The 15500-nt window shown below is 38.0% G+C and overlaps 1 protein-coding gene across 3 annotated transcripts in view; it reads right to left on the bottom strand.

The window, feature by feature from the left end:
- ARHGAP6 (Rho GTPase activating protein 6) overlaps positions 1–15500 on the bottom strand; it is a 523176-nt gene that overhangs the window by 260828 nt on the left and 246848 nt on the right. Inside the window, exon 1 of one of the 3 annotated variants that reach the window (XM_063634951.1) lies at positions 5661–5679. The exons of the other annotated variants lie outside the window; for them this stretch is intronic. Coding sequence (XP_063491021.1) covers positions 5661–5669 — 9 coding nt within the window. The 5' untranslated portion in view covers positions 5670–5679. Of the gene's footprint in view, positions 1–5660; positions 5680–15500 lie in introns of those variants that run through there. 3 annotated transcript variants of the gene reach the window in all.

The following is a 15500-nucleotide window of genomic DNA, read 5'->3' on the forward strand; positions in this document are numbered from 1 at the left end:
GGCAGCCAACATGCAAACCACCTAAGCCTCCATTTTCACAGCTGTGGCTTACCAATTTCTCTTTAAAACACCAACTTTTAGATTTCTGTCCCACTCAATTACATTGAAAGAAATCTCAGATATCCTATCTGTCATCCAGAAATATTTCAGCATTATACTCTTAATGTTTGACATTAACCTAGCATGAACTATCACTGTATGATACTCATCCTGTGACTGTGCCGTATTGTATTTGACTTTCCCAATATTTGAGGGTCTGAGTTTCAAGAAGGACATGAATGTCAACTTCCAGTCATGTAAATAGAATTAAAAACTCCTAGTGCTGTTTACCTTGATAAGGTTTCTATAGTTTATTATTAAATATTAGAGTTCAAGCCTCCACTTGGAATCAGATCCATTCAGGAGACTGTATCATGGTGTTGCATAGCAGAATTGCTATTTAAGAATAACATTCTTGTCACATTCATCCACATTCCAAAAATACTCTGCTTGGCCTTGATGGCAGGATCTGAGAAGAAGCTGGTCATGGTGAACACAAAGTTTGGGAGAGATTCTTGCTGAAATATAGCTCTGTGGGACAAAAGAGGAAAAGCACGGGATTCTTGGGATTGGAAGAGCATCCAAAAGCAGCTAATCCAGCCTCCTGCCCAAGGAACAAATTCCCTCTGACAATGTTATTAGGTAAGTATCACCTTGACTTCAAATAGTCACAGCTTTACGTCAAACCAGCTCATGACTGGACAATTTTTATCTATACAGTCCTCAGAGTGTGGCCAAAGCCACAAATGATGAAAGACATAATAAACTCTAGAAAAATACAAAATATCAAGAGCATGTTTCTTAACCTAGGCACTATAGACATTTGGGGCTGGATAATTCTTTGCTGTAGGGGCTGTTCTGTGCCCTGTAGGATATTTAGTAGCATCTCTGACCTCTACTTGCTTATATGCCAATAGCAGCCCTCCCCAAGATGTGGCAAGCAAATACACAAAAATGTCTCCAGACATTGCCAAATGTCCCTTGGTGGGGGAGCAGGGGTGGGGGAGGGCAAAATTGCCCCCAGTTGAGAGCCACAGGGCTAGAGGCATTACATGTTAAGAGCTACAGGAGGGAAGCTGTGACCTAACAGCCATTCATATGTACAGGATATAAGGATACTTATGACTTGAACAAAAATATACCCTTCATCATCCAACAGTAAGTTATTTGACATTACCAAAACTCAGCAAATGTTTGTTAGCTTAAATAAAACCATATGATTGTATATATTTCCTGTTTTAGAACAAGAATAATTCAGTAAAAAGGCTAGTGCATTATGTTTTCATTGCATATATATACATACATATAAATAATTGAAAGAGATCTGATAACATGTTAAATTTTAAAATTCAGTGGTGTTATTATTTAGTCAGGCTTTGTCCCATCACTGTCCAATAACTCTATGTATATCATTCTGCTTAATTCTGACTCCATCTCTGAAATATAGGTCTGCTGACTCAATTATGATATAATACTGAGGCTCACAAATAACTTGCTGGAAGTCATCCAATTAGTAGATACGAGAGTTGGGATTTGAAACCATGCCTGACTCCAAACACAAACCCAAAGTACAACATTGCATTGAGATTTAGGATCTGATTCCCAAGCTCTTGGCCACAAAAGTATGCTGTACGTTTGTCTGTCTCGTTTTAAAGAATTACAAATATGAACAAATGAGAACAATTCAAATATGTGTCAAGTTTTTTCACCCATTTTGTTTCCACCTTCTTTGAACATTTTCAAAACATAAAAGACTGTGAGTCAGACTTTCAGCCTATGCCTAATTTAAGCAAGACTTTATATAGCAGATTAATTAACAAAATAGAAGATTGTTCTGCTCTCTTGATTTCACATTGCAACAACCCAGGCTTTATTGTACAGGGGTCACCTCCCTTCTAGAATGGCTTTATCCACAACTATGCTTGTATAGAGAAGTCTACAAGTCACTGGCTCTCTGTGAGTATCAGCTACAAGACACTGCTCTGGCAACACCAAGGCATGCTTGCAATTTAACAAACCCTGTAAGTGGAAGGAAAAAAGAGCCTTCCACCTAAATGCCAAATCTAAAGGTTTCACATAGGAGTGATGTTTGAAATATCTATTTCATTTTTGCCTGCCACTCCGCTATTCTCTCAGAGCTCTGTTACATAAAGCATTAGGTGTTCTGGGGAATAATTGAGCATCAGTTGTGGCAGAGCGTAGGAGGATGCCTAGGTTACCTCCATTATCACACACTCTATTTAGGAGGTGGGCAAATTCTATTTATGTAACTCCAGATGAAGATACACCCTAGCAATTTGGGAGGGTGATCACCAAAATAAATAGGTAATTTCACTTGAACACCTTGTACTAAGCACAAATCTGCTTACTGCCTTCATCTTCTTAGAAAGGAACAGGTGTCATTGAAAACAATAGTTTGCGTTGGCTGCTCGGTATGGGAAAGCCAAGGGGTTGAAATTCAAAGCTGAGTAGAATACGGGCAGAGAACAGCAGCTGAATTTTACTACGAGATGTGAAAACACGGCTCTGTATCCTCCCCACCTGTGAAGATAAGACATCCTAACTATTTCAGTGTGAGAAAAGTTCAGCAATCTTGGGGTGCTCAGGGCTGGGTGTAGGTATGGGGGAGAGTTAGAGATAGTTGATGTGAAAACTTCCCCAGTAGGAAACTGAGTCAAATCAGTCATCTTTTGGTTGCTCATTCAGTTCTCTAAAGCCCTGGTGTCAAATACGACAGCCACTAGCCCCAAGTGACCAATGAGTACTGGAAATGTGGCTGGTCAGAATTAAAATGTGCTGTAAGTATGAAATAAATAATATTGCAAAGACTTGGCATAAAAAATGTGTATATCTCATGAGTAACTTTTCCATTGTTTGCATATTAAAATAATATTTCAGATATATTAGGTTAAATAAATTACTGTTTCTTTTTGTTTTTAAACTTATCTAAATGTGGCTATTATAAAATTTTAAATTGCATATGTGACTTGGATTTCATTTCTATTGGACAACACTAATCAGGCTGAAAGTTACTTTAAGGCATGATTTATGTTGAGCTCAAAGGAAGGCACTTCCATAGGAAAGTGTTGCTTGACTGAACGTGGCTCCCTATCTCAAAATGTTAACTTCAAATATACTTCAAAACTGAAATTTCATTCACGGCCTTCTTGGCAAAATCTGTTAGATAAACAAATCTTCTACTCTTTGAGACATGAAAAAGGATGGTTGACAATGTAACTAAACTTTCTTCCTTTGCGGACATACTTAAAACATGTTAAAGCAGAGATAAAACAGGCTCTAACATTGAAACGGGCTCATAATTAGGTGCCAATGTTGAATATCCTGTAATGTTTCAAAAAGACACAGATGGAGAAAGGCCAGGTCTGCACAAGGCAAGAGAGAAAGCGTTGCATTTATGAATGCAAATATGTTACAGATATCCAAGTTCACCAGTCTATGCCTTACTAATACTTCTTGCTTTTTGGCATCTCCTCTTCATTTTAATTTCCACCACTCAACTGATTCACACTTGGGTCAGAGGCAAAGCCGTCTTCCTCATCTCTCTGATGAGCCTCTCCACTCTGCATCTCCCATTGCTAACCTGTCTTGTCTCCCTACCATTGCAAATCATCTCAACTTTTGGCTTAAGAACCTATTGGAGTAGCAAGCAGCCCAGGATCGAGGTCATCTTTGCATCAAAGCCTTAAAATCTGATTCTGCATAACCCAGCCAAGCAAGAGATTCCAAAGGCAAGCACGAGAATCATTAATGATGAAGTAGTCTTCCAGTCTATTCAAGTCAATCCTCAGTCTTTTTAATGCAACATTTACATTAAAACATAAAATAATCCCTTTGTTTTGCATTTGTTTAATTCATTTATAAATTATTCCATATAATTAGAACTAAAAGAAAGTATCACTGTCTGCCAACAGGAACCAAATTTTCTTTTCAGTTCATAAGTTTTTTACCCCCAAAACCTCATCTTAAAAAGTTTTGTGTTTGTGGGTGGTTATAAATGTTTTTCTAATGTAGAGCTCAAAGAAAATGTGGTCAAAGGATACTGCTTTGGGTAACCTCAGGAAGGAAAAATATCTCCAAAAATATTAAAAATAAAAGAGCAGATCATAGCTCTTAAGGTCCAGTATGGTAAATCCTCAGCGAGCCTGGATCATGTAGGAAAGAGTAATTCTAGATAAGCACACATCCTGGATAGCTCAGGGTTAACATTCTAACCATCTTATTGTAAGGGCTTCTATTTCTCTAATGGAGACATTTTCATGTCTTTTAAAACCATTGAACGGTTTGTCTTATAAGCATAATTATAGGCGAAAATACAGATTAAATAAAGAGCTGATTGAATCTGTCATGATATTACCACATGAAGCAAATGTCTGCAGGCATCCACACTGACAATCCATTATGACTGTTACATCTTTTCAATATGGCACCCAGCGTCCTGGTAGGCCTAATATGGGGGGCTGCTGGCTGCCGCTCCAGCAAACGTTAGAGCAGTTCCTGACTCTACTTCTTCATTGCTGCTCTCTTTTCCACTGTCAACAGGAAGGGCAAACTGCTGTCCCTCTGTTGTTTCTCACTTCTACCACCACATGGCCACGGGTGCCCACCTTGAGGTCCCCGGTGACCCCAGTACTGTTGCCACTGTGATCTCTACCACTCTGCTCCTCTTTACTTTCTCCATACTTAGTTCTCAAAATGAGCTTCTCATGCACCTATCACCAGTGGGGTGGAATGTCTTTTTCCTCCTATAAGACAAATCCATGAAGGAAGACACTGCTGAGTAAAAACACATCTGGATCCCAATTCTACTTTTAAGGAGAATTTCTTTTTTCTTTCTTTTTAAAAAAATTATTAGTCATTCCTGCAGGTTGGTATTCTAAAAATCAAGGGTTTACTGTATGATTATTACATATTCATAAGAAAAAAATGACAATTTAAAAAATTTTAATGGCAAGCTCTGGCATATTAATTGGAAATCCTTGGTTCTTAGTCTAAACATTGAATTGTTGTGTAATCAATTTCTAGTCAAATAATCAATTTCTACTTCAGTTTTGTTGATGATTATGATTAAGTCAGTAGCAAAAGAGCATGTTATTTCTTCTTGGGAAGATGTAAGACAGCTTAACTTAAGGGACCCCAAATATGGTCTTTGTAATCAGTGGACTTGAGTTTACAACCCAACTTCACCACTTATTTTTGTGACTTTGGAAAAGTTACTTAGCCTCTACAAGCCCCAGTTTCCTCATCTATAAAATGATATAAAGAAACCTATTAGAGAGTTGTAAGGAATTTTTTTTTAGATAGGATCTCACTCTGTTGCTCAGGCTGGAGTGCAGTGGCATGATCATCACTGCAGCCACAGCCTCCCTCACTCAAGTGATCCTCCCATCTCAGCTTCCTGAGTAGCTGGGACTGTAAGTGTGCCACCACGCCCAGCTAATATTTTATTTTATTTTTAGAGACAGGGTCTTGCCATATTGCCCAGGCTGGTCTCTAACTCCTGGGCTTAAATGATCCTCCTGTCTTTCTCTCCCAAAGTGCTGGGATTACAGGCATAAGCCACCATGCCCAGCCGAGAGTTGTAAAGATTATAAAGTACTCACGTAAGTCATCAAGGAAAATGTATGACACAGAGTGGGTACTGGGATGGGGGCGGAGATTTTGCCCATTGCTGATCCCCTGGCAACAGAGTAAAGAAGACTAAACTCAGCCTCAGCTAGGAAAAGCAATCCTCAAATACTTGACAGCATGTAAGAATGCACTTTTAAAGATAATGATCTTTTTCTCCTTTTTAGAGATTCATAGTACTGTTTCGCTTACAGCATTCTGCCTGAGTTTGCTGTAAACTATACACACACACCCCCCACACACACACTCACACACAATGTAAACACACACACATACGCCACTGCCACCGTGACTATCAACAAGTTAAATGGATTATGGTACATTTACCCACAAATGTCCGTACAAAAAGCATCCTAGCATCCTGTGGTTGGCCATCATGGTTACTCCCAGCATGTTGGCCCTGATTAATGTGTGTGGGATGTGTGAGTAGGGGGTATTGAAATATATTGTATCCCAGTGTCCAGCGAAAGGCCAGACCGTGTTCACATAAACAGTCCTGACATATTCTGTTTCAGTTTCTCATGACATAAAATAAACTGTCACCTACAAACTGCAAGTAAACTGAGAAGACTGTTAAGTACATATATAACAAAGAAACATCTAAATAGATAACTGGGGAGTTTTTTTTTAATAAGTAAATGTGCCTAGACAGACTATTACCTTACAGTGCAATAGATCATGCATGTCTACCATTGCTTGGCTTTCTCGGTTCATGTTTTGTAACTACATTATTGAGATATAATTCACATAACTTTACAACTCACACATTTAAGGTGTCTGATTCAATGGTTTTCAGTATATTCACAGAGTTGTGCAACCATCACCACAACCAATTTTAGAATATTTTTATCACCTCAAAAAGAAACCCCATACCCATTATCAGTCACTCTGCATTTTATCCCACCCCCAGCCCTAGGGAACCACCAATCTATATTCCATCTCCATGGATTTGCCTATTCTGGATATTTCATGTAAGTGGAATCAGAGAACATGTGATCTCTTGTGTCCAGCTCAAGAGAGACTTAGCACCATGTTTTCAAGGTTCATCCATGTTGGAGCGTGGGTCAGTACTTCATTCTTTTTCTTATTGAATAATATTCTCTTGTATGGTTGACCATATTTTGTTTATCTGTTAATCAGTTAGGATGGATTCTTGTTTTTTTTCCACTTTTTTCTTGTTATGAATAATGCATGTGCATTCATGTATAAGTTTTTTGTGTACACACATTACATTTCTCTTGGGTAGATAACTAGGAGTGGAATTGCTGAGTCATATGGTAACTCTATGCTTAACTTTTTGAGGAACTGACAGGCTGTTTTTCAAGTGGCTGCAGCATTTTACATTCCCACCAGTAGTTTATGAGGGTTCTAATTTCTCTACATCCTCACCAACACTTATTCTTTGTATTTTTTTTAATCATTACTATCCTGGTGGGTGTAAAGTGGTATTTCCTTGTGGTTTTGATTTCCATATCCCTGACTGCAAAAGATTTTGAGCATGTTTTCATGTTCTTATTGGCTAACTGTATGTATGTTCCATGTGTTCATTGGCCATTTGGAGTTGAACGGGGAGGAGGTGTGGGATGATATTCAACGGAATAGTGTAGGAATCAGATACAGGAATGATATCCTATAATCCAGTATTTTTTTCTTTCTGCTGGCACAATGAATGTTCTAAGGAATTTATGAGTAGCTTTTTAATCTTAAGCCTGGAATTTGTGAGCTAACTATAAATCACTTAACCAAAGCTTGATGAAATGCTATTCAACAAAACGCTGAAGGAAGCAGTAAGATTAATAACTAAAGACAACATATGACTGCAACACCATAACTTAAAAAAAAATCAAAACAACAAAAATAGAACTATAAGTCTTCTGTCCATTGGTCAAAGGTGTTATCACTGGCTCCTGGGTCACAGATTGAGACCTCAGCCTGGTTTGTCTGTCAAGCAGAGTTCACTGAAGTGAACGTGTGTATAGGGGGGGTGGGGGGGGGAAGTGGAATGGAACAGTTTATAACAAAAATCGCAACCAGATTCTCAATGCATACAGGGTGGCAAACATTGTATAAGCTTCACGGGTGAACTACAATATTGGTTATCCTTGCCACAAGTCTGCCAGGGTTTTTTAAAAGTTGTTGCTCTCATTGGTGGTTTGCTTGTCTGTAACAGAGAAGGGCAACAAAGTGCCTTCCATGTCCACAGTTTCCTCTTGCTCTGTTTAGTAGCCACAAGTAGCTTATAAGCATAAAACTCTATCCAGGTACAACAGAAGCACCCTTAGCCATAGCTATAATAGGAGAGGAGGTGACTGATGCAGCAGTTACCCAGTCATTAGGGGTCTATGAGGAAGCATGATAGAAGAGTTTTCCCAGTATGGACGCTGCTGCTCAAATTGAGAGTTGTAGAAATTGCTGTTCAGTGGGTGCCGGGAACAGACAGAAGCAGATTTAAAGGTAGTAGGATGACAAAGTAGTCATCCATGAGTTCTTCCTATCAGAGTTTACAAGATCTCTGAGGGTGGCAATGCTATGGGTATCCTGGCAATAAAGGACCTCCTATTCTGAGTGTCGAAAAGGCTGTAACACAATTTCATCACGTCTCTTTTTTCTAATTGAGGAAATTGATCATCACACACACACACACACACACACACACACACACAAATCCTCCAACCCTCAGACTGCTTAACTGTTTCTATAACTTCCCCTTGCTCCAATATCCTTACTCTGTGGCCTGTAAGTCCCTGCCATTTTTCTTGACCACCGCACCCATCTCTCCAAAGCTCTGTTCTGCTACTGTTCCCTTTACTCCTTCACTCAGTCTGCTACTTTCTTCACTCATTTGAACTTGCTATGCCACTTTGCTTCTCAGCATCTTTGCACAAACTATTCCTTCTTTTCTATAGTGTTTTCCCTACGTTAATCCACCTAATAATCATCAGCCTGTAGGTCTTGGCCTAGTCTTCACTTTTAAAGCATAACAGATATAACAACTAGGGCCACCGACAGGTAGATCCACAGCCTGCAAGAAAGGGGGTGGGGGGGTTGTCTCTGGCTTGCACCCCATGATTCACTGCATATCTATGTCAAGTGTTCACTCAGAAGCACAAGCAGGGGCCTGTGGCCACATGTCCTCTGGCCTCTCCAAGTCTTGCTGCCAAGTGCCAGGGCTGGAAAATGGTTGAAGTGGATGACCCCCCTGCTACTTCCTCCAAGGTGACACTGTGAAGGTGGAGCAGGACATCATACTCAGGGGACACAGATTCTCAAGCAAGGAGAGGTGGAGGGAGCCTTTTGTGTACACTTCACTTTCATAATGGATACTGCTGGAATATTGGCAGACTGCAGTGGACTATTTTTAAAGAAAAGGATCTGGTTTTAAATTCATACGTGGTTTCGTGATTTTAAAAGGAGGACCACAAAAAATAGTGTTGTGAAGCAAACGATCACCATCTAATGTGCCTCTTGTTTGTTATACAAATAAAAGGTATAACTAAAATAAAACACTTCACACTGGCTAGGATGGCTATTATCAAATAGACAAAGCTGGATGTGGTGGCACATGCCCGTGCTCCCAGATGCTCAAAAGATTGACGTTGGAGGATTCCTCAAACCCAGGAGTTCAAGACCAGTCTGGGCAACATAGCAAGATGCTGTCTCTAAATATTACTACTGCTAATAATAACAACAACAAGTACTGGTAAGGATGTGGAGAAACTGGAACCCTCAAATACCATTGTGGGAATGTAAAATGATGCAATCACTTTGGAGAACACTCTAGCAGCTCCTCAAATAGTTAAACATAGAGTTCCCATAATGACTGAGCAATTCTACTCCTAGTTATATACCCACGAGAAGTGAAAGCATACATCCATACAAAACATATACACAGAAGTCCATAGCAGCATTATTCATAAAAGCAGAAAAACTGAAAACACCACAAATGTCCATCACTTGATGAATGAATAAGCAAAGTGTGATGTTTCCATACAATGAAATATTATATGGTGATAAAAAGGAATGAAGTACTAATACATGCTACAACATGGGTGAACCTCGACAACATGCTCAGTGAAAGGAGACAATCACAAAAGACCACGTATTGTATGATTCCATTTATGTAAAATCTCAAGAACAGGCGAATCCAGAGACAAAAAGCAAATTAATGGTTGTCAGGGGCTCAGAGTAGCATTGGTGGAGGAGATAAAAAGAGAGTGACTGCCAGTGACATGGAGTTTCTTTTGGGGAAACAAAAATATTCTAAAATTAGCTAGTGGTGATGGTTGTACAACTCTGTGAATATACTAAAACCCACTGAATTGTACACTTTAAATGGGTGAATTGTATCATATGTGAATTACATCTCAGTAGAGGCTTTAAACAAATGATGCTACACCTTGAGTTTACAGAGCAAAATGTCCCTATATAACTTCGTGTTTCCATGTTTGACCACTCAGCAGGAAGGCCTCTCAAGTTAATGAACACATTTCCGGCTCTTGCAAGACAGTCTTACTGATTGCTATGAGACTAAAATTCCACATGAACAGAACCATAGTGTCTGGATGACCTTGATGAGCAAGAGAATGATAAATACAAGTTAGAAAATTTTCAAAAAAGAAGGAAGGAAAATAAGTTAAAGTGGGAATAGGGTGTTGCCACTGTGCTAGGAAAAAAAAAAAAGAGAGAGAAAAAAACAAAAAAATGGGTGAAAAGTTGTTTTTAGTAGAACCTCTTTAAACAAGGGGAATGCTTTCAACAGTCCCAAGCAAATTTCAGTGTCACATGGTTAAGGCCAAAATATCCCAAAATAAGATGAGGAAGATAAGATTATGGCCCTGTTGCTGTGACTTCATTATGTGGAATATAGATATTGGGCCTGTGTCAGTGGCAGACTTTATTTATATATATATATATATGAAATATTTATGAAATATATATTTAATATATATGAAATATATGTGAAATATATATGAAATATATGTGAAATATATATGAGATATATAAACATATATTGATATGTTTATGTGTTATATATTTATATTTATATATGCATATATAATAAACATATAAATATATAAACAAATGAACATATATTTATAGGAAGATGACTTTATTTTAGTATAATTGATACAGCATAAAATTTACGCATTTTATGTGTACAATTCAATGATATTTTAGTAAATGTACCAAATTGTGTAACCATAACTATTAATTCAGTTTTGCAACATTTTTATCAAATTATATAGACAGTCCTGGTGGCTGCTCAGATATGTTTTTGCTTTTGATTTTAGAAAGTCGAGTTTCTTAGAAGTCTGGTGTCTAGTTCAGTGGGATGTTTATGTCTTAACTACAAATGGGTGCTTGGTCAGATCGCTGAATCCTGAACAACTAGCAAAAAATAAAAAGGTGTTTCCCCTCATTTATTACATTTTGAGCTTTCTAAGAGGTGGCCTAGAAAGGAAAAAATATATATACCATTACTAACATATTTCAAGTTTGATTGTATAATATTGATTTTAATCCTTCTTTTGTAAATAAGTACTTTTTGATTCTCTTATTAACTCATACTCTAAAACAACTTCATTGAGATGTAATTTGCATTCTATAAACTTCACCTGTAAATTTACTGAGTTGGATAACCATCACCACAGTCCAATTTTAGAACATTTTTGTCACTTCAATAACATCCCTGGGGCTCACTGACAGTCACTCTCCTTTCCCAACCACAGCCCTAGGAAACCACTAATCTATTTTCTGTTTCTATGGATTTCTGGAAGGCATTATACTTTCACACACAGATAGAAAAGATATATCAAAAGTATATCTCTCCTTTAAGAAAATCCTACCTCTACACCAGAATTTCAGTGTTTGTGATGTTTAAAATTTTTAAGTAATAAATAAAAGTTGCCACAAACGCTATGAAAAACAGTTCCCCAAATGAGAAATTTCTCCACCATAATATACTATTTTAAAGTTTATAATAACCAATTAATAGACAGCACTTTAACACCATGCGATATTTTCCTGATTAAAGCCAAAAGCTACTAATTCTACCCTGCTCCACGACTAACCAGCCTCCCACCAAAAACAAAAATCCAAAACACTTTAGAACACATATTGTTCATTTTATTTGCAGAGAAAACTCCTGGTCTCCTTCAAATTTGAATCATAAGCTGAATAAAGCAAGGGAAACTTCCCAAAATGACATCCTATTCTGCAGCTTTTTAGAGCTACAGAAACTTTTCTAGACATTAAATTCTCTTTAAAGATAATCCGGAATTATGTTAGACTAGTTTAAAAACCACCACTTTTCATAGCAACATGATAATATTGTGGGCATTTCCAAGTTAATTATAGATCTGTCATTTTAAGGAATAATCATTAATTGAGATCTTTTCATTGAATTAATGAAGGGATATTATACAGCTGCAACAAAATAACCCTTTTCCCTTAACCATCAATGGAGAGAATTCTTACCATGGTAATTTGGAAGCTACCATCATCATGTATACATATACCATAGTTCTCAAGAAAATGTTCCCAAATTGTCTTTTTCTACTAAAGAAATAACCATTGGTCAATGTGACAAATATATGACATTGAGTCATTTCCACATAACTCTCCAGCAGACCACATCTGTGAAGCTAGATAAATCCTGTTTCAATTTGGGTTGCCATAAAACACAACACTCTTTCCAGGCTAGTCCATGGACTTCTGATAGCAGCCTTCACAGGCCACAGGTTGCCAGTTTCCAAGTCTAGGATGCTGTGGCTCTCACAAGGGTGCTGACCTGGTTTCTATTTTCAACTGGAATTTCCTCCTCTGGGGTCATTTGATTTCCACCCTCAGAGACATTTTCCTGGTTCTCTGTTCTGTGCCCCGACCTACTCGTTGCTTCAAAACCAAAAAGAATTCCAGGTTCATCCTCCTGCACAGTCCAGTGAGACAAAGACTCGTGGACATTATGCTTTCAATGTGGTGGAAGCCATGGTTTTTTGAACCTTGGTGAGACCCTCTTAGAAGACACCAAGGTGAAATTTACTCAGGAAGCTGCTGAGCTCTAAGACAAGACCTGCAGGAAATGATAGCAGGAGGCCATGGTGTAGAGCTAAAGCTGTTAAGACGTCTTCATTCAAAGGGTCACAAGAATGTGGAAGAGTCAGCCAAAAGAAACATCACAAAGTGTAAGACAGGGCTACTTCCTTTGGCACAACACCGGCTGCATTGGCAGGACCCAGAGATGGCTCACCCCCAGCTCTTGTGGCTGAGCGCTCAGCAAGCTACACAGAGTTTAAAGAACAGGAGATTGGTGTTTTTAGAGTCAGCTCCTGGAGGCCCTTTACATTCTTGCCTCTGAGGGAGTTCTGGATACAGTAACATAAAAATCTCAGATACATCCACAAGAAGAACTAGCATTTTAAACCCCTGAGTAAATGACACTTTTCTGAGTTTAAGTCTCTCTTTTGCACTGGTAAGAATGGCAATGTTTATGAAAATTATTCTGCCTAGAATAATTGCAAAATAAACCATGAAACATATACTATTTTTAACTTAAAATTTTTAAAGCATTTTCCAGTGATGTAGAGATTGGACAAGGCAAATAGTTTTCAGACACCATACTTGCAGATGCATCTTCTTATTCAAGAGGAAGCCTTAGAGTAAAAATTGGAGACTAACCTTTTAAAAAAATGTTTCCCTTAGTGCCATACACATGCCCAGTTCTGCACATATACTGGTGAATCAATGAATGTTCACTGATATTTTGCCCTTATCTGAAATATACCCACCATTCCCCTCCATACCAACAATATGTGTCCCTTTCTTTTGCCTTCATACTGATGTAACGTAGACCTATCTACAGTGTCTGTGGTAATTTGAGACATAGCATTAGACTAGAGATAGGCAAACTTTTTCTGTAAATGGCCAAACAGTAAACATTTTAGGCTTGCAAGCCATGCAGTTCATTGCAACCAACCACTGAACTCTGCTATCATAGTGTGAAAGCAGCCAAAGACAATATGTCAACAAATGCATATGGCCGTGTTCTAATAAAACTTTATTTATGAACACTAAAATCTGTATTTCATAAAATGTTCACATGGTATAAAATATTCTTCTTTTGGTATTTTTTTCAACCATCTAAAACTTTAAAACTGATTCTTAGCTCATAGGAGACACAAAAGGAGGTAGTGGTCTGGATTTGGCCTGTGGGTCATAGTTTGTTGACCCCTGATTTAAGAACTGAGCTACCGTAATATGGCAGACAGTCTACTAGATATGATCACATACAGAGCAAACTGGGAAAAAAAAAATCAGGCCTTGGCAACTGTTCAATCAAGCTGATATAACAGAGGAAGATATGATGAAGGTGTTCAAACTTCAACGAGACAAGATTTTGTGTGTGTACTTTAAGTGCATTGCTTTTAATGTAGCTTATCCATTTACATGTCAGAACTGTTCAAATTAATAATGTAATTGCCAAACGTTGCCTCTCGTGTGTTTGGCCTAAAGGATTAATATATTTTTCTTTCATTCGTAAATCACCTCATCCTTAATTTCTTCTAGGTTTTGAAACAGTAGCTAAATTCGGAAATCTTCTAAAAGTGACACTAGTAAAAAGAAGCAGATAAAAAATCTCCAGGGAGATGTTGGTCAAGGATACAAAATTTTAGTTAGGCAGGAGGAGTAAGTTCATATTCCTTGTTCAACATGGTGACTATAGTTAATAACAATGTATTATATACTTCAAAACTGCTAAGACAATAGATTTTAAGTGTTCTCACCACAAAAAATAAGTATGTGAAGTAATGCATATGTTGATTATCTCAATTTAGCCATTCCACAATGCATACATATTTCAAAATATATTGTACATCATAAATATATTTAATTTTTAATTGTCAATTAAAAATAAATTTTAAAAAGTATCCAGGGAGGTGATTCTGAATGGTTTCTTTTTGATAGTTTGAGGAACCAGAGCTGCTACACACAAGGAAACAGGGACGACTGTCACAATTCTGTTTAAATGTTAATATCATTCAGTCTATTTCTATATTCCCTTAATGTCTACTCAGTCTTTATCTAATCACTGTGGATTTATGGGAACTGATATCAGTGAGAGAACCTCAAAACCCTGCTTTTGTCATTTAATTGGGTCATGATGACATAGATATTGACATCCATGACAGAAAGAACTCACTGATGAAATAGAAAAAGAAAATCAGGATAGATTTGTGCCTTCTTAAAAATATTGGTATTCTCAGGAGAAACTGATTAAACACTGAGGTAAAGTGAATCAATTCCCCCAACTCTTCATCCCTCGTTGCTTCACATCCTTACCACAGCCCCATCATGGAAGGAGTGCATTTCCCCACACACTGAAGTTAGGCTTTGACATGTGACTTGCTGTGGCCAGTGGCAGGTGGGTGGAGACAACAGTGTGTCAAATTCCTGCCTATGTCTCAAGACTCTTCAGTTGATCCCACTTGCCATCTTGTGCCTTTGTCATTGCTGAACTTCTTTGGGTAGATGCTGCCAACCTGGGCCCCAGGATAGATACACATGGGACCGAATTGACAGAAGAGCCTTGACACTTTGGCCTCTGGTCAAACAGCTAAGGCTCTGTCTAGGTAAGCCAACCCTAGCTGACCCACAGATCCACTAGGATCCATGATGGTTTTTTTATGCCACTGAATGTCAGAGTAACTTGTTACACAGCATTAGTGTGGTGATAGCTAACTGATACAAACACACTTCTACATTTTAGAAAACACAGCCATAAGGTAAAAAGCACGATTTTGTGTGTCTATGTGCCT

The sequence above is a fragment of the Symphalangus syndactylus genome, chromosome X (genome assembly GCF_028878055.3).
Source record: "Symphalangus syndactylus isolate Jambi chromosome X, NHGRI_mSymSyn1-v2.1_pri, whole genome shotgun sequence".
Lineage (NCBI taxonomy): Eukaryota > Metazoa > Chordata > Mammalia > Primates > Hylobatidae > Symphalangus > Symphalangus syndactylus.